General features: G+C 36.7%; 1 protein-coding gene across 1 annotated transcript in view; it reads left to right on the top strand.

Annotated features, from left to right (window-relative positions):
* TTLL7 (tubulin tyrosine ligase like 7) overlaps positions 1-21,219 on the top strand; it is a 715,282-nt gene that overhangs the window by 292,386 nt on the left and 401,677 nt on the right. The window contains exon 12 of the mRNA XM_053693316.1: positions 9,397-9,470. Coding sequence (XP_053549291.1) covers positions 9,397-9,470 — 74 coding nt within the window. The remainder of the gene's footprint in view (positions 1-9,396; positions 9,471-21,219) is intronic.

Here is a 21,219-nt window from a genome sequence, read left to right on the forward strand (position 1 = left end):
ACTATTTAACCCTTTGGAACTTTTCTCTAAACTGTAGCCTATGTGTTAGATAGGGAGCCGCCATGTTGTAACGCGCGTTAAGAGGAGATATGCGGTCACGTGATGCGCTCATCTGTGTTGCCGGAAGAGCCTGTGCATAGTAGTTTTTTTTTCTTTGAAGTTTGTTTACATTACTTCAGAAGCGCTTCCTCTCTGACTAAGCAGCAGACCCATAGTACAGGCAGCTTAGAGAAATGAGCGACTGGTTCACACAAGCACCTCTAGTGTACAGCTCAGCAAGGAATCAGCACTTTCTCTTGATAGTGAACTGAGTGCCGGTGTTCTGTGAAGGGACCTAACTTTGTAAAACAGCGAACCATGTCACTTCCTGTGACGTTTCATTAGCTGTTGCTCTCAGTTTCAGCCTAATACGCATGCACCGGTGAGGGAAAATGTTATTCACAATTGCGTGCTCGCTCACAGGGGGGATGACGTGAGAACCAAGAATGTGCCCAGCCCTCTTGTCACTGTCTGGAAGCGATCGCCATAGGAGGGGGGAAGATCGCCTTTAGATTTAAAATATTAAGGTAGACATTATTTAAATGCAAAATGGTCTATGCTGTATTGCTCAGTATTGGCAATTATATATGATAGCAAAAGTATGTTGGTTCATTGATGGCAAGTGTTAAAGGTCCCTTTAATCCTGTTTAGAATATCGTCTAATGGGGTCTCCACCTGTAGAGCCTCCTCAAGAGACTCAAACCAAAAAGCCGCTGCAGCAGTAACTGGGGCAATGCATGCAAGAGGCTGGAGAATAAACCCTTGATGTATAAAAAATTTCTTAAGGTGACCCTCCAATTTTTTATCCATAGGATCAAGGAAAGCACAACTGTCCTCGACGGGGATAGTTGTACGCTTAGCTAGGGTGGAGACTGCTCCCTCCACCTTAGGAACCGTCTGCCACAAGTCCCGTATGGTGGCATCTATGGGAAACATCTTTTTAAAAGCAGGAGGAGGAGAGAACGGCACACCTGGTCTATCCCATTCCTTAGTAATAATTTCCGAAAACCTCTTAGGGACTGGAAAAACATTGGTGTAAACAGGTACTGCAAAGTATTTGTCCATTTTACACAATTTCTATGGAACCACAATGGGGTCACAGTCATCCAGAGTCGCTAAAACCTCCCTAAGCAATAAGCGGAGGTGTTCAAGCTTAAATTTAAACGCTGTCATCTCAGAATCAGACTGAAGTAAAGCCTTCCCTGAATTTGAAATGTCACCCACAGATACAAGCTCACTTGCCTCGGCTTCTGAGCATTGTGAGGGTATATCGGACACAGGCAATAAAGCGTCAGAAAGCTCTGTATTAATTCTAGCCCCAGAGCTGTCTCGTTTTCCTTGTATCCCTGGCAGTTTGGAGAATACCTCTGTGAGGGTAGCATTCATAACTGCCGCCATGTCCTGTAAGGTAAAAGAATTAGACACGCTAGATGTACTTGGCGTCACTTGAGCGGGAGTTATAGGATCTGACACATGGGGAGAGTTAGATGGCATAATCTCCCTCTTTTCAGTCAGCGAATACCCTGGAGATAAATCTTTAAGCGCCATAATATGGTCTTTATAGTTTATAGAAATTCCAGTACATTTGGTACACATTCTAAGAGGGGGTTCCACAATGGCTTCCAAACATATTGAACAAGGAGTTTCCTCTATGTCAGACATGTTTAACAGACTAGTAATGAGATAAGCAAGCTTGGAAAACACTTTAATAAAGGTGAAACAGCAATTAAACAAAAACGTTACTGTGCCTTTAAGAGAAAAAAACTAGCACTTAAACTGCAAAACAGTGAAAAAATACAGTAAAATCTTTGAAATTTTTACAGTGTGAATAAGGGACTAAAGCAGCATTGCACCCACTTGCAAATGGATGATTAACCCCTTAGGCCCCAAACCGGATTGAAAAATGTTTAAAAACGTTAAAAATCAATTGAGCACCAAGCCACAGCTCTGCTGAGGCTCCTACCTGCCCTTAAATACGATTTTGTGCAGAAATAACCCATTTGAAATGGTTCTCAGATGCCAGAGGACTCTTCTAGGGAAGCTGGAGGTCTCAGTCTGTATTAAAACTGCGTAGTTAGAGCGCTAAAATAGGCCCCTCCCACCATGTACTGGATGTCAGAGGGGCCTTAAGAAAATACTCCTAGGAGTATCTGACTAGCCATGTGGAAACTAGGCCCCAAATAAAGACTTATCTCCCTCAGAGAAAAAACGTCCTATTTATGAAATCATGTAAACGTTTTGTCACTAAGCAATATGAATATTAACATGAGTATTACCCTGTTATGTAAGCATGATCCCAGTCGCTGTTAAATCACTACATCAGGCTTACCTCAAATATACAAGGCTCTGTCAGCATTTTCTAGAACTTATTCCTCTCTCTAGAAATAAAAATACTGAACATACCGCAAAGCAGGTAATCTGCAGGCCGTTCCCCCAACTGAAGTTTTCCTATATTCATCAGTTATGTGTGAGAACAGCAATGGACCTTAGTTACAAACCGCTAAGATCATCAAATCTCCAGGCAGAATTCTTCTTCTAATTTCTGCCTGAGAGAAAAACAGTGCAACGCTGGTACCGTTTAAAAATAACAAACTCTTGATTGAAGGTAAAACTACATTAAGTCACCACATATCTCTTGATACTTCCTTTCTTCTCGAGGGTTGCAAGAGAATGACTGGGGGTGGCAGTTAGGGGAGGGGCTATATAGACAGCCCTGCTGTGGGTGTCCTCTTGCAACTTCCTGTTGGGAAGGAGAATATCCCACAAGTAATGGATGAACCCGTGGACTGGATACACCTTACAAGAGAAAGTTGTTTAAAATGATATTCCCTATCTGAATCATGAAACTTTATTTTTGACTATACTGTCCCTTTAAATATATATTGTCGTTTTTTCTCTTTTTTGTTCTCGGTGGAACCTTAGCAACAGAGCTTCAGCTCCCTGCTCTTTATCAACAATGACGGCTGTGCTGCGAATCTTGAGATAAAATCAGTTCAAAGGGGAACATGTCTTTTTCCTCTTTGTGCACCAACTACATATGAATAATCAGTTTAAATTGTAAGCATGGAAGCTTTTACCTATTTAAATGAGAATACTTATAATATGAATTTCTTAATGATAATTGCTAATAATTATTTTTTTCAGACTATGGTTTAGTGAAATTCACATATGTATATAGGCAAGCATTATAAATATGCTTGATAGAAAATAAATGTCTTATTGTTATTTGAAGGATACATTAGGTTACTAGGTTTAACAATTTGGTGAAATTATTTAATCTATATATCAATAGGCTTTGATATGTATGATTCCACCAATTGATCTATATAAAAAATATTATTAATGGTAATGTTCTTTTAACATTATCTAGAGGTCAAAGGCCAAATGCTTTTGAGCAAGAAACAGTATCTTTATTGATATTTTTCTCAGTGCATATGTATTTAGGAATAAATATGTATGTATTTTGTGAGGAAATAAATACAAGTGCATATAAATTTAGAGAGAGGAAATACATTAAGGTGCATATACTACAGAGAGGAAATAAATTCAAGTGCATATATATTAAGAAAGAGGAAATATAGTATATACTAGTGCATATATTTACAGTATAGAGAGAGAGATGAAATAAATACCAGGGCATATATTTTTAGAAAGAGGAAATCAATACCAGTACATATATTAAGAAAGAGGAAATAAATATTAGTGCATATATATTAAGAAAGAGAAAATAAATACCAATGCATATATATTTAGAAAGATGAAATAAATACCAGTGCATATATTTTAAGAAAGAGGAAATAAATACCAATGCATATATATTTAGAGAAAGGAAATAAATACTAGTACATATATATTTAGAAAGAGGAGACAAATACCAGTGCATATATTTTCCGAGATGAAATAAATACCTGTGCATTTGAGAGAGGAAATAAATACCAGTGCATATATATTAAGAAAGAGGAAATAAATACTAGTGCATATATATTTAGAAAGCAGAGATAAATACCAGTGCATATATTTTCTGAGAGAGGAAAACATACCTGTGCATATATATTAAGAAAGAGGAAATAAATATTAGTGCATATATATTTAGAAAGCGGAGATAAATACCAGTGCATATATATTAAGAAAGAGGAAATACATATGAGTGCATATATATTAAGAAAGAGGAAATAAATATTAGTGCATATATATTAAGATAGAGGAAATAAATATTAGTGCATATATATTAAGAAAGAGGAAATAAATATTAGTGCATACATATTTAGAAAGCGGGGATAAATACCAGTGCATATATATTAAGAAAGAGGAAATAAATATTAGTGCATATATATTAAGAAAGAGGAAATAAATATTAGTGCATATATATTAAGAAAGAGGAAATAAATATGAGTTCATATATATTAAGAAAGAGGAAATAAATATGAGTGCATATATATTAAGAAAGAGGAAATAAATATTAGTGCTTATATATTTAGAAAGCGGAGATAAATACCAGTGCATATATATTAAGAAAGAGGAAATAAATATTAGTGCATATATATTAAGAAAGAGGAAATAAATATTAGTGCATATATATATTAAGAAAGAGGAAATAAATATTAGTGCATACATATTTAGAAAGCGGGGATAAATACCAGTGCATATATATTAAGAAAGAGGAAATAAATATTAGTGCATATATATTAAGAAAGAGGAAATAAATATTAGTGCATATATATTAAGAAAGAGGAAATAAATATTAGTGCATATATATTAAGAAAGAGGAAATAAATATGAGTGCATATATATTAAGAAAGAGGAAATAAATATTAGTGCATATATATTAAGAAAGAGGAAATAAATATTAGTGCTTATATATTTAGAAAGCGGAGATAAATACCAGTGCATATATATTAAGAAAGAGGAAATAAATATTAGTGCATATATATATTAAGAAAGAGGAAATAAATATTAGTGCATATATATTAAGAAAGAGGAAATACATATTAGTACATATATATTTAGAAAGAGGAGACAAATACCAGTGCATATATTTTCCGAGATGAAATAAATACCTGTGCATATATACTTTGAGAGAGGAAATAAATACCAGTGCATATATATTAAGAAAGAGGAAATAAATACTAGTGCATATATATTTAGAAAGCAGAGATAAATACCAGTGCATATATTTTCTGAGAGAGGAAAACATACCTGTGCATATATATTAAGAAAGAGGAAATAAATATTAATGCATATATATTTAGAAAGCGGAGATAAATACCAGTGCATATATATTAAGAACGAGGAAATAAATATTAGTGCATATATATTAAGAAAGAGGAAATAAATATTAGTTCATATATATTAAGAAAGAGAAAATAAATATTAGTGCATATATATTCAGAAAGAGGAAATAAATATGAGTGCATATATATTAAAAAGAGGAAATACATATGAGTGCATATATATTAAGAAAGAGGAAATAAATATTAGTGCATATATATTAAGAAAGAGGAAATAAATATTAGTGCATACATATTTAGAAAGCGGGGATAAATACCAGTGCATATATATTAAGAAAGAGGAAATAAATATTAGTGCATATATATTAAGAAAGAGGAAATAAATATTAGTGCATATATATTAAGAAAGAGGAAATAAATATGAGTGCATATATATTAAGAAAGAGGAAATAAATATGAGTGCATATATATTAAGAAAGAGGAAATAAATATTAGTGCTTATATATTTAGAAAGCGGAGATAAATACCAGTGCATATATATTAAGAAAGAGGAAATAAATATTAGTGCATATATATTAAGAAAGAGGAAATAAATATTAGTGCATATATATATTAAGAAAGAGGAAATACATATTAGTGCATATATATTTAGAAAGCGGAGATAAATACCAGTGCATATATATTAAGAAAGAGGAAATAAATATTAGTGCATATATATTTAGAAAGCGTAGATAAATACCAGTGCATATATATTAAGAAAGAGGAAATAACTATTAGTGCATATATATAGAGAGAGGAGATAAATTCCAGTGCATACATATTAAGAAAGAGGAAATAACTATTAGTGCATATATAGAGAGAGAGGAGATACATTCCAGTGCATATATATTAAGAAAGAGGAAATAACTATTAGTGCATATATAGAGAGAGGAGATAAATTCCAGTGCATATATATTAAGAAAGAGGAAATAACTATTAGTGCATATATATATATAGAGAGGAGATAAATTCCAGTGGATATATATTAAGAAAGAGGAAATAAATATTAGTGCATATATATAGAGAGAGGAGATAAATACCAGTGCATATATATTAAGAAAGAGGAAATAACTATTAGTGCATATATATAGAGAGAGAGGAGATAAATACCAGTACATATATATTAAGAAAGAGGAAATAACTATTAGTGCATATATATAGAGAGAGGAGATAAATACCAGTACATATATATTAAGAAAGAGGAAATAACTTTTAGTGCATATATATATAGAGAGAGGAGATAAATACCAGTGCATATATATTAAGAAAGAGGAAATAACTATTAGTGCATATATATAGAGAGAGGAGATAAATACCAGTGCATATATATTAAGAAAGAGGAAATAACTATTAGTGCATATATATAGAGAGAGGAGATAAATACCAGTACATATATATTAAGAAAGAGGAAATAACTATTAGTGCATATATATAGAGAGAGGAGATAAATACCAGTGCATATATATTAAGAAAGAGGAAATAACTATTAGTGCATATATATAGAGAGAGGAGATAAATACCAGTGCATATATATTAAGAAAGAGGAAATAACTATTAGTGCATATATATAGAGAGAGGAGATAAATACCAGTACATATATATTAAGAAAGAGGAAATAACAGTGCATATATATAGAGAGAGGAGATAAATTCCAGTGCATATATATTAAGAAAGAGGAAATAACTATTCGTGCATATATATATAGAGAGGAGATAAATACCAGTACATATATATTAAGAAAGAGGAAATAAATATCAGTGCATATATTTTTAGAGAGAGGTAATTTAAAAATCAGAACAAAAATAATTAAAGACATATATATTCAACTCCAACACAATAAATAAAGTATATTAAATGTGTGATTGACTACCATGTAAGATGGATAGATTTTAGTATTGCTAGAGTCCCAGATAAACCCTTTGATTTTGGGCAGAATTCTGGGTCTTACTTTTTTACGATGGCTAAAGCATCAGTGTTTTCACTTCTTTCTTGTTGTAATTATCCAGTGTAAAGGGAGAGGAAACATCTTGCAAATACAAGATTTTTCTGCACTCTTGCAATTCATTGACATATAAGGTGACTGGGTTTTTTTTTGCATGAATTCCTTGTTTTAAACAATTGCTTTTCAAAGGGGGTCATACTTCACGTGTTACTGAGCAGATAGGATTGTTACTATCATTTTGTTAGCAAATTGTCCATTATTTTGCAGTTCCTTGTCTTTAGGAATTAGGGACAGATATGTGGTAGAGATAGGCTTGACGTTTACAGTGTTCACTTTCAGTTCTCAGAAGTGGAAAATCCACAAGTCCAGACTTACCTGACAGGAAAATAGGGAAACATAAATAAAAAAAAAAAACATATTACAAAAGTTAACCATGCAATTTTAAACATTTTAAACAACTTTTCAATTTAATTATTTAATTAAATTTGCTTAATTCTATTGCTATCATTTGCTGATGAGTAAATCTAGGTATACTAGGTTGAATACATCTGAAGAGCGAATGACAGCAAGGAATACTTGTGCAGTCACCAGTAGTGCGTTGTCGCTCCTGAGCCTACATAGATATGCTTTTCAACAAAGAATACCAAAAGAATAAAGAAAATTTGATAATCTAAGTAAACTGGAAAGTTGTTTAAAACTGCAGGCTCTCTATTTAGGCTCAAATATTGATTCATATTTTTCTTTTTTTTTCTTTTGCAAGTATGATTTGTATTTTATCCCTAATTATGTAAATACTGTGTTAAATCCTGTTTTTCTTTTTGTACCCTGAAATGCATTACCAATAAAATAGATTGTAAAAAACTCCCAATAAAACTGCAGGCTCTCTCTGAGTCATGAAAGTTTAATTTTGACTTTGTTATCCCATTAAGGAATTCACATTAGTTAGCAATATCTGATATATATATATAAAGTCCTCCAAAAGAAAGGGCACTCACAGGTCTTGACAGTAACATATCTTTATTGCATATAAATCATCATAAAGTGTCAGTCGACGTTTCGGCTAAAATCTTAGCCTTTTTCAAGGCAATCAAAGTCCGTTACAAGCAACTCTCAGCGTGTCTAAAGCGCCATTCCATGAGGTCACGGAATGGCGCTATAGACACGCTGAAAATTGTTTGTAACAGACTTTGATTGTCTGTAAAAAGGCTAAGATTTTAGCCGAAACGTCGACTGACACTTTATGATGATTTATATCATATGCAATAAATATATGTTACTTTGTCAAGACCTGTGAGTGCCCTTTCTTTCTATACATGTTTTAAGGAGACACCAGGCACTGGATACACTACAGCTTAGGGAGTCAATGTGTAATAATTGGTTATTTATATATATATATATATATATATATATATATACAGGTGACCCTCGTTTTACAACGGTTCGATTTACACCGTTTAAGAATAACAACCTTTTTTCCAGTCATGTGACTGTTATTGAGAAGCAGTGCATTTATTAAAATAGCCACTAGGTGGAGCTGTCCGCTTGTGTTGCAGCAAAGCCAAGCAAGCTGAAATTAATCAGTTTAACCAGACCTGAGCTATAGAGCAGATTTCAAAGGAACAAGATCTTAAATCAGTCCAGATTGGAATGCATAGAAAGAACTGTTTGCAGAAAAATGCAAGTGAAGTCTGTGTTGTGTGATTATTTTATTAGGTTTATAATTCTGATTAGCAAATGTTTTTGTTCATTTAACTTAGTTTAATTATATATTCTGTGATTCTTTTATTAGGTTTATAATGCTGTTTAACATTTAAAGTCTTCATTTCAAAGCTTTAAAAATAATGTATTAGGTGTTACTTATGACAATTTTGAGAGGGGCCTGGAACCTATCTCCCTCACTTCCCATTGACTTACATTATAAACTGGGTTTCAATTTACGACGGTTTCGAGTTACAACCATTCCTTCTGGAACCTAACCCCGGAGTAAACTGAGGGCTACCTGTATATATATATATATATATATATATATATATATATATATATATATAAAGAAAACACTTTAATATTTACTGCTTACTGAGAGTCAATACTTTGCATTTTTAGTGCATTTCCTAGAAATATTATATTTATTCCTATTTTAAATTCTAGAAAGAACGACTCGCCCAAGTAAGAAAGCAAATATCAAGAGAAGATTTTGAGAACAGACATATGGGGAACTACAGGTAATGAAAATGATTTCCAATTAATATCTAACATCATATTTGTTAATAGTATAATGTTATATTATGCTGTACAATGCAACTATTCCTTCTAATCAGAATATATTCGTTTAGGAAGTTATATTATTTTATTAGAGTTAATAATCCTTGAATTCAAATCAAACTAGAACATTTATTCTCACTCATTAAAAAAAGAATGTTACAAAGGTTTATTGTTTACTGGAGAAAATAACACTCTATTGTTGGGTACCTATAATAAAGTGAAACCTGTTAATTACAGCTATGTACACTTAAAGGGACAGTAAAGTCATAATTAGACATTCATGATTTAGACAGAGTATACAATTTTAACAACTTTCCAATGTAATACTATTATTTAATTTGCTTCCTTCTTTTGTTATCCTTTGCTGAAAGGTTTATCTAGGTAAGCTGAGGAATAGCAAAGAACCTAGGTTCTAGCTGCTGATTGGTGGCTGCATATATAAACCAATTGTCATTAGCTCACCCATCTGTTCAGTTAGAAACCAGTAGTGCATTGCTGCTCCTTCAACAAATGATACAAATAGAATGAAACAAATTTGATAATAGAAGTAAACAGGAATGTTGTTTAAAATTGTATGTTCTACCTAAATCATGAAAGAAAAATTTTGGGTTTCATGTCTCTTTAACCTAGTTGATTAGAATGTTGAATGCGAGTTGGATGACACCTGTTTCAATTTATCAAAATCTCTGTGTAAAAACATTCGGCTAGATTTAGAGTTTGGCGGTAGCCGTAAAAACCAGCGTTAGAGGCTCCTAACGCTGGTTTTTACCGTCCACTGGTATTTGGAGTCAGTCATTAAAGGGTCTAATGCTCACTTTGCAGCCGCGACTTTTCCATACCGCAGATCCCCCTACGCCATTTGCGTATCCTATCTTTTCAATGGGATCTTTCTAACACCGGTATTTAGAGTCTTGGCTGAAGTGAGCGTTAGAAATCTAACGACAAAACTCCAGCCGCAGAAAAAAGTCAGGAGTTAAGAGCTTTCTGGGCTAACGCCGGTTCATAAAGCTCTTAACTACTGTGCTCTAAAGTACACTAACACCCATAAACTACCTATGTACCCCTAAACCGAGGTCCCCCCACATCGCCGCCACTCTATTAAATTTTTTTAACCCCTTATCTGCCGACTGCACACCTCCGCCACCTACGTTATCCCTATGTACCCCTAATCTGCTGCCCCTAATACCGCCGACACCTACATAATATTTATTAACCTCTAATCTGCCGCCCCCAACGTTGCCTCCACCTACCTACACTTATTAACCCCTAATCTGCAGATCGGACCTCACCGCTACTATAATAAATTTATTAACCCCTAATCCGCCTCACTCCCGCCTCAATAACCCTATAATAAATAGTATTAACCCCTAATCTTCCCTCCCTAACATCGCCGCCACCTAACTTCAAGCATTAACCCCTAATCTGCCGACCGGACCTCACCGCTACTCTAATAAATTTTTTAACCCCTAAAGCTAATTCTAACCCTAACCCTAACACCCCCCTAAATTAAATATAATTTAAATCTAATGAAATAAAATAACTCTTATTAAATAAATTATTCCTATTTAAAGCTAAATACTTACCTGTAAAATAAACCCTAATATAGCTACAATATAAATTATAATTATATTGTAGCTATTTTAGGATTAATATTTATTTTACAGGCAACTTTGTAATTATTTTAACCAGGTACAATAGCTATTAAATAGTTAATAACTATTTAATAGTTACCTAGTTAAAATAATTACAAAATTACCTGTAAAATAAATCCTAACCTAAGTTACAATTAAACCTAACACTACACTATCAATAAATTAATTAAATAAAATACCTACAATTATCTACAATTAACCTAACACTACACTATCAATAAATAAATTAAATACAGTACCTACAAATAAATACAATGAAATAAACTAACTAAAGTACAAAAAATAAAAAAGAACTAAGTTACAAAAAATAAAAAAATATTTACAAGCATTAGAAAAATATTACAACAATTTTAAACTAATTACACCTACTCTAAGCCCCCTAATAAAATAACAAAGAACCCCAAAATAAAAAAATGCCCTACCCTATTCTAAAATTAAAATAGAAAAGCTCTTTTACCTTACCAGCCCTGAAAAGGGCCCTTTGCGGGGCATGCCCCAAAGAATTCAGCTCTTTTGCCTGTAAAAAAAAACATACAATACCCCCCCCCCCAACATTACAACCCACCACCCACATACCCCTAATCTAACATCAGATTGAGCTCGCATTCTATTGGCTGATCGGAACAGCCAATAGAATGCGATCTCAATCTGATTGGCTGATTGGATCAGCCAATCGGATTGAACTTGAATCTGATTGGCTGATTCCATCAGCCGATCAGAATTTTCCTACCTTAATTCCTATCAGCCAATCGGAATTCGAGGGACGCCATCTTGGATGACGTCCCTTAAAGGAACCGTCATTCGTCGGGAAGTCGTCGGTGAAGATGGATGTTCCGCGTCGGCGGGATGAACTACATGGATCCGGAAGAAAGAAGATTGAAGATGCCGCTTGATAGAAGACTTCAGTCGGATCATGGACCTCTTCAGCTCCCGCTTGGATGAAGACTTCAGCCGGATCATGGACATCTTCAGCCCCCCGCTTGGACTTGGATCAAGGCATCGGAGGCTCTTCTGGATCGATCGGTGAACCCAGCGTGGTGAAGACAAGGTAGGGAGATCTTCAGGGGCTTAGTGTTAGGTTTATTTAAGGGGGGTTTGGGTTAGATTAGGGGTATGTGGGTGGTGGATTGTAATGATGGGGGGGGTATTGTATGTTTTTTTTTACAGGCAAAAGAGCTGAATTCTTTGGGACATGCCCCGCAAAGGGCCCTTTTCAGGGCTGGTAAGGTAAAAGAGCTTTTCTATTTTAATTTTAGAATAGGGTAGGGCATTTTTTTATTTTGGGGGGTCTTTGTTATTTTATTAGGGGGCTTAGAGTAGGTGTAATTAGTTTAAAATTGTTGTAATATTTTTCTAATGTTTGTAAATATTTTTTTATTTTTTGTAACTTAGTTCTTTTTTATTTTTTGTACTTTAGTTAGTTTATTTCATTGTATTTATTTGTAGGTATTGTATTTAATTTATTTATTGATAGTTTAGTGTTAGGTTTAATTGTAGATAATTGTAGGTATTTTATTTAATTAATTTATTGATAGTGTAGTGTTAGGTTTAATTGTAACTTAGGTTAGGATTTATTTTACAGGTAATTTTGTAATTATTTTAACTAGGTAACTATTAAATAGTTATTAACTATTTAATAGCTATTGTACCTGTTGCCTGTAAAATAAATATTAATCCTAAAATAGCTACAATATAATTATAATTTATATTGTAGCTATATTAGGGTTTATTTCACAGGTAAGTATTTAGCTTTAAATAGGAATAATTTATTTAATAAGAGTTAATTTATTTCGTTAGATTTAAATTATATTTAACTTAGGGGGGTGTTAGTGTTAGGGTAAGACTTAGCTTTAGGGGTTAATACATTTATTATAGTAGCGGTGAGGTCCGGTCGGCAGATTAGGGGTTAATTATTGTAGGTAGGTGGAGGCGACGTTGGGGGCGGCAGATCAGGGGTTAATAAATATAATATAGTGGTCGGCGGTGTTAGGCGCAGCAGATTAGGGGTACATAGGGATAACGTAGGTTGCGGCGGTTTAGGGAGCGGCAGATTTGGGGTTAATAATAATATGCAGGGGTCAGCGATAGCGGGGGCGGCAGATTAGGGGTTAATAAATATAATATAGGGGTCGGCAGTGTTAGGGGCAGCAGATTAGGGGTACATAGGGATAATGTAGGTTGCGGCGGTGTCCGGAGCGGCAGATTAGGGGTTAATAATAATATGCAGGGGTCAGCGATAGCGGGGGCGGCAGATTAGGGGTTAATAAGTGTAAGGTTAGGGGTGTTTAGACTCGGGGTACATGTTAGGGTGTTAGGTGCAGACATAGAAACTGTTTCCCCATAGGAAACAATGGGGCTGCGTTAAGAGCTGAACGCTGCTTTTTTGCAGGTGTTAGGTTTTTTTTCAGCTCAAAATGCCCCATTGTTTCCTATGGGGATATCGTGCACAAGCACGTTTTTGAAGCTGGCCGCGTCCGTAAGCACCGCTGGTATCGAGAGTTGCAGTGGCGGTAAATTATGCTCTACGCTCCTTTTTTGGAGCCTAACGCAGCCATTCTGTGAACTCTAAATACCAGCAGTATTTAAAAGGTGCAGGGAAAAAAAAGCATGCGTAGCTAACGCACACCTTTGGCCGCAGAACTCTAAATCTAGCCGATTATTTGGCAGTCTGTGTGGTTTGTTTGCTTCTTTTAAAGGGACATCAAACACTAAATACATTTTACAAACATAGTATTCAGGTTATTCCCTGCAAAGGGCTCCAATGCACTTATATATATGTCTATATATGTGTACATATGTATTTATGTGTTTATGTATACTTGTCTGTTAAAACATATACACACACACACACACATAAATACATATGTACACATATATAGACATAAATATACATACATACATATACATCTTTAGATATGTATATATATCTCTATGTTAAAGCCCTTTGGCTGTCTTTTATTTCCTAACACCTGAGATCTCATATCTTTGAGCCCTTATAACTTTTGTGTGCAATATTTTTTTTTTAAATAATGTTTATTACATAGTGTTATTATGAGTGTAACTGTACTTCGTAATGTATTTTTGACGCGTTTTGTGCAACTTTTTTGTTTTGCAAAACTGTTAACCAGAGCTCTGAAATTGCGGTAATCATTCTAGCATAAATCACGATTGTGTTCAAGTTATCAAGTTTACTTTCAACTCATAATACGAGCAGAAAGCCCAAAGAGTACAAACACCCGCAATAATTATATACCCCTTAGTGCTCGCGTGCTAACGTTTGTGCTCCACTCGTAATCTGTCCCTGTGTTTCAAATTACCAGCTGAAATGTCTATTTGCTTATTGTCTGCACCAAAGAACTGGGTTTCTTGTGCACCAAATCTCTAATCATCTTCTGTTTTATAATACTCTGTAATAACTTATTAACTTAAAGGGACATAATACTCATATGCTAAATTACTTGAAACTGATGCAGTTTAAATGTAAAAAGCTGACAGGAAAATATCACCTGAGCATCTCTATGTAAAAAAGGAAGATATTTTACTTCACAATTTCCTCAGCTCACCAGAGTAAGTTCTGTGTAAAAAGTTATACTTCAGCTGCTGTCCAGCTGCATTTAAAAAAAAATAAAAAAATGAAGAAATGAGCAGCAGCCAATCAGCATCAGCAGTGCTGGGGTCATGAGCTCTTTTACTGTGATCTCATGAGATTTCACTTAACTTTCATGATATTTATTTATTTATTTATTATTTATAAAATATTTTACCAGGAAGGATACATTGAGATTTCTCTCGTTTTCAAGTATGTCCTGGGTCCACAAAACATTGCATTGATACAATAGGGTACAATAAAATGCAAACACAATAATAATACACAATATATGCAACATTTAACATAGAACAGGTAGGAAATATATAATCAACCATGACAGGTGCGTTCTGTTTTGAGATATGTAGAGAGGGATCTCTTAAAGGATATTAGGCTTGGGGAAGGTTTGAAAGTGTGCGGGAGGTTGTTCCATAATTGTGGTGCTCTGTAGGAAAAGGAGGATCGAGCTGCTTTCCTTTTGTTTTGAGGCAGGTTAAATAATGTTCTGGTACTGGATCGGAGGTTATAGGAGGTGGGAATAGCCGGTGAGAGCATTCTGCTCAGGTAGGGTGGGAGCTTCCCAGAAAGGCTCGTAAACACAATTCAGGAAAGATGGAAGGTGCGTCTGGATTCCAGAGACAGCCAGTTTAGTTCTTCTAGCATGTCACAATGGTGGGTCTTATAGTTACATTGTAGCACAAAGCGGCAGAACGAGTTATACAATGTATTAAGTTTATTAATGGTAGTTAGCGGTGCAGGTGCATATACTACATCCTCATAATCCATGATAGGCATCAGCATTTGCTGTACAATCTTTTCATTTACAGTAGGGCTGTGGCAGGATTTGTTTCTGTACAGGGCACCTAGTTTTGGATAAAGTTTAGATACAAGTTTTTCTATATTTCATAGTAAACTTCCTTAAACTGAATAGGGAAATAATGAGTGTGCACGAAGCTCACTCAAGGGAGTTAGCTTCGTGCACACTTATATTATTTCCCTATTCAGTTTATGCACCTGTAGTATATGCACCTGCACCGCTAACTACCATTAATAAACTTAATACATTGTATAACTCGTTCTGCCGCTTTGTGCTACAATGTAATTACAGGACCCACCATTGTGACATGCTAAAAGAAATAAACTGGCTGTCTCTGGAATACTTTGTAGCACAAAGCGGCAGAACGAGTTATACAATGTATTAAGTTTATTAATGGTAGTTAGCGGTGCAGGTGCATATACTACATCCTCATAATCCATGATAGGCATCAGCATTTGCTGTACAATCTTTTCATTTACAGTAGGGCTGTGGCAGGATTTGTTTCTGTACAGGGCACCTAGTTTTGGATAAAGTTTCGATACAAGTTTTTCTATATTTCATAGTAAACTTCCTTAAACTGAATAGGGAAATAATATAAGTGTGCACGAAGCTAACTCCCTTGAGTGAGCTTCGTGCACACTCATTATTTCCCTATTCAGTTTAAGGAAGTTTACTATGAAATATAGAAAAACTTGCATCTAAACTTTATTCAAAACTAGGTGCCCTGTACAGAAACAAATTCTGCCTCAGCCCTACAGTAAATGAAAAGATTGTATAGCAAATGCTGATGCCAATCATCTATTATGGGGAAGTAGTATATGCACCTGCACCGCTAACTCACCTTAATAAACTTAATACATTGACCTCTAGTTATCAAGCCGTCAACCGCAAATACGCTGGAATTCCGCAGCGTATTTGTGGCAAGGCTGATTCGCCATAGTTATCAAGCCCTACTGCCCGGCAAAAGTAGAATATAGTGACGTAACCTACGATCTGCCGGACTCAGTCCGACACAGATCGATGGTTACGTCACTACAGATGTTCCGAACGCAAGTTCGGCACAATCTGACTACTTTTGGTAGTTATCAAACTACTAGCAGGTACGCTCGCCACTATTCCGGCCCAGCGTACCTGGATTTCAATCCGCCGCCCTGGAGGCGGCGGATCCCATAGGAATCAATGGGAGTCTGACCATAGCGAAAGCTTATGTTTGCTGCTGCCCAATATCCCATTGATTCCTATGGGAGATGTCTGCACCTAACACCCTAACATGTCTAAACACCCCTAATCTGCCCCCACTACACCGCCGCAACTAAATTAACTTATTAACCCCTAAACCACCGCTCCCGGACCCCGCCGCAAGTATAATAAACATGTTAACCCCTAAACTGCCACTCCCGGACCCCGCCGCCACCTACATTATACATATTAACCCCTAATCTGTCGCCCCCTATACCGCCGCCACCTACATAAACTTATTAACCCCTATCCTGCGGATCCCAGACCCCATCGCAACTAAATAAATTGTTTAACCCCTAAACCGGTGCTCCCGGACCCCTCCGCCACCTATATTTAAGTTATTAACCCCTATCCTGCCCCCCCTATACCGCCGCAACCTATATTAAAATTATTAACCCCTAAACCTAAGTCTAACCCTACCCCCCCAACTTAAATATTATTTAAATAAATCTAAATAATATTACTCGTATTAACTAAATTAATCAAACGTAATACTTACCTGTAAAATAAACCCTAAGATAGTTACAATATAACTAATAATTATATTGTAGCTATTTTAGGATTTATTTTTATTTTACAGGCAACTTTGTATTTAATTTAACAAGGTACAATAGCTATTAATAGTTAATAACTATTTAATAGCTACCTAGCTAAAATACTTACAAAATTACCTGTAAAATAAATCCTAACCTAAGTTACAATTAAACCTAACACTACACTATCATTAAATAAATTACCTACAATTACCTAAAATTAAATTAAATTAAATAAACTAAACTATAGTACAAAAACAAACACTAAATTACAGAAAATAAAAACAAATTACAAGAAGTTTAAACTAATTACACCTAATCTAAGCCCCCTAATAAAATAATAAAGCCCCCCCAAATAAAAAAATGCCCTAGCCTATTCTAAATTACAAAGTAACCAGCTCTTTTACCAGCCCTTAAAAGGGCCTTTTGTGGGGCATTGCCCCAAAGTAATGAGCTCTTTTACCTGTAAAAAAAATACAACCCCCCAACATTAAATCCCACCACCCACACACCCCTAGTCTAACCCACCCAAACCCCCCTTAAAAAAACCTAACACTAACCCCCTGAAGATCACCCTACCTGGAGCCGTCTTCACCCAACCGGGCCGAAATCTTCATCCAAGGTGCGCAGAAGAGGTCCTTCATCCGGTAGAAGTCTTTATCCAGGCGGCGTCTTCAATCTTCATCCATCCAGAGCGGAGCCATCTTCAAAGGAGCCGACGAGGAGCCATCCTCTTCAATCGACGACTGAACGACGAATGAAGGTTCCTTTAAGGGACGTCATCCAAGATGGCGTCCCTCGAATTCCGATTGGCTGATAGGATTCTATCAGCCAATCGGAATTAAGGTAGGAAAAATCTGATTGGCTGATTGAATCAGCCAATCAGATTGAAGTTAAATCCGATTGGCTGATCCAATCAGCCAATCGGATTGAGCTTGTATTCTATTGGCTGTTCCGATCAGCCAATAGAATCCGAGCTCAATCCGATTGGCTGATTGTATCAGCCAATCGGATTGAACTTCAATCTGATTGGCTGATTCAATCAGCCAATCAGATTTTTCCTACCTTAATTCCGATTGGCTGATAGAATCTTATCAGCCAATCGGAATTCGAGGGACGCCATCTTGGATGACGTCCCTTAAAGGAACCTTCATTCGTCGTCAGTTGAAGAGGATGGCTCCGCGTCGGCTCCTTTGAAGATGGCTCCGCTCCGGATGGATGAAGATTGAAGACGCCGCCTGGATGAAGACTTCTGCTGGATGGAGGACCTCCTCTGCGCACCTTGGAGGAAGATTTTGGCCCGGTTGTGTGAAGACGGCTCCAGGTAGGGTGATCTTCAGGGGGCTAGTGATAGGTTTTTTAAGGGGGGTTTGGGTGGGTTAGAGTAGGGGTATGTGGGTGGTGGGTTTTAATGTTGGGGGGGTTGTATTTTTTTTACAGGTAAAAGAGCTGATTACTTTGGGGCAATCCCCCTTCAAAAAGCCCTTTTAATGGCTGGTAAAAGAGCTGGTTACTTTGTAATTAAGAATAGGGTAGGGCATTTTTTTTATTTTGGGGGGCTTTATTATTTTATTAGGGGGCTTAGATTAGGTGTAATTAGTTTAAACTTCTTGTAATTCTTTTTTATTTTCTGTAATTTAGTGGGGGGTTTTTGTATTATAGTTTAGTTTAGTTTATTTAATTTAATTTAATTTTAGGTAATTGTAGGTAATTTATTTAATGATAGTGTAGTGTTAGGTTTAATTGTAACTTAGGTTAGGATTAGGAGGAGTCGCTCCAGAGGCAGACTTCATATGACGAAGTCATGGATAGAATTCATGCTTTAAAGCTAGCTAATTATTTTATCCCAGATGCCGCCTTCCAATTAGAGCGCTTTGGCTCAAATCATGGTCGGCTGACGTGTCGTCCAAAACAAAGTTACTAAACATTCCTTTTCGGTCCCGAGTTGAAAGAAATTATCGCAGATATCACTGGGGGAAAGGGCCATGCCCTTCCGCAGGATAGACCGTTTAAGGCCAAAAACAAGGCTAATTTTCGTTCCTTTCGCAACTTCAGGAGCGGACCTGCTTCAACCTCTGCTGCCGCAAAGCAAGAGGGTAACGCTTCACAGCCCAAAGCAACCTGGAAACCCTTGCAGGGCTGGAATAAGGGTAAACAGGCCAAGAAGCCTGCAGCTGCTACCAAGACAGCATGAAGGGGTAGCCCCCGATCCGGGACCGGATCTAGTAGGGGGCAGACTTTCGCTCTTTGCTCAGGCTTGGGCAAGAGATGTTCCAGATCCCTGGGCATTAGAAATTGTTACTCAGGCGTATCTCCTAGAATTCAAGGGCTCTCCTCCAAGGGGAAGGTTCCATGTGTCTCGTTTGTCTTCAGACCAGACAAAGAAACAGGCGTTCTTACGCTGTGTAGAAGATCTTCTAAAGATGGGAGTGATACACCCAGTTCCAATTGCAGAACAAGGACTGGGCTTTTACTCAAACCTGTTTGTAGTTCCCAAAAAGGAAGGAACTTTCAGGCCAATCCTAGATCTGAAAATTCTAAACAAATTCCTCAGAGTTCCATCATTCAAGATGGAAACCATTCGGACAATCTTACCGATGATCCAGGAAGGTCAATATATGACTACTGTAGATCTAAAGGATGCGTACCTACATATTCCTATCCACAAAGATCATCATCAGTTCCTAAGGTTCGCCTTTCTGGACAAGCATTACCAGTTCGTGGCCCTTCCTTTCGGATTGGCCACCGCTCCCAGAATTTTCACAAAGGTGCTGGGGTCCCTTCTAGCTGTACTAAGGCCGCGGGGCATTGCAGTAGCACCTTACCTAGATGACATCTTAATACAGGCGTCGTCTTTTCACAGAGCCAAGGCTCATACGGACATTGTTCTGGCCTTTCTAAGGTCTCACGGGTGGAAGGTGAACGTAGAAAAAAGTTCTCTGTCCCCACTCACAAGGGTTCCCTTCCTGGGAACACTAATAGACTCGGTAGAAATGAAAATATTTCTGACAGAGGTCAGGAAGTCAAAGCTTTTCACTGCTTGCCGAGTTCTTCATTCCATTCCTCGGCCTTCTGTAGCTCAGTGCATGGAGGTAATCGGATTAATGGTCACGGCAATGGACGTGGTCCCTTTTGCCCGAATTCATCTCAGACCACTGCAACTGTGCATGCTCAAACAGTGGAATGGGGATTATGCAGATTTGTCTCCTCAAATACAACTGGACCAGAAAACCAGGGATTCTCTTCTCTGGTGGTTGTCTCAGGATCACCTGTCTCAGGGAATGTGCTTCCGCAAACCGGAGTGGATCATTGTCACGACCGATGCCAGTCTGTTAGGCTGGGGTGCGGTCTGGGACTCCCTGAAAGCTCAGGGCCTATGGTCTCAGGAAGAATCTCTTCTCCCGATAAACATTTTAGAACTGAGAGTGATATTCAACACGCTCCAGGCATGGCCTCAACTAGCGGAGGCCAAATTCATCAGATTTCAGTCGGACAACATCACGACTGTTGCGTATATCAATCATCAGGGAGGAACAAAGAGTTCCCTAGCGATGAAGGAGGTAACCAAGATCATCAAATGGGCGGAAGATCACTCCTGCCATCTTTCAGCAATTCACATCCCAGGAGTAGACAACTGGGAGGCGGATTTTCTGAGTCGTCAGACTTTTCACCCAGGGGAGTGGGAACTCCACCCGGAGGTTTTTGCTCAACTGACCCAGCTATGGGGCATTCCGGAATTGGATCTTATGGCGTCCCGTCAGAATTCAAAACTTCCTCTTTACGGATCCAGGTCCAGGGACCCCAAGGGGGCATTGATAGATGCTCTAGTAGCGCCTTGGTCCTTCAGTCTAGCTTATGTCTTTCCACCGTTTCCCCTTCTCC

Source organism: Bombina bombina, chromosome 10, assembly GCF_027579735.1.
Source record: "Bombina bombina isolate aBomBom1 chromosome 10, aBomBom1.pri, whole genome shotgun sequence".
NCBI classification, from domain to species: domain Eukaryota; kingdom Metazoa; phylum Chordata; class Amphibia; order Anura; family Bombinatoridae; genus Bombina; species Bombina bombina.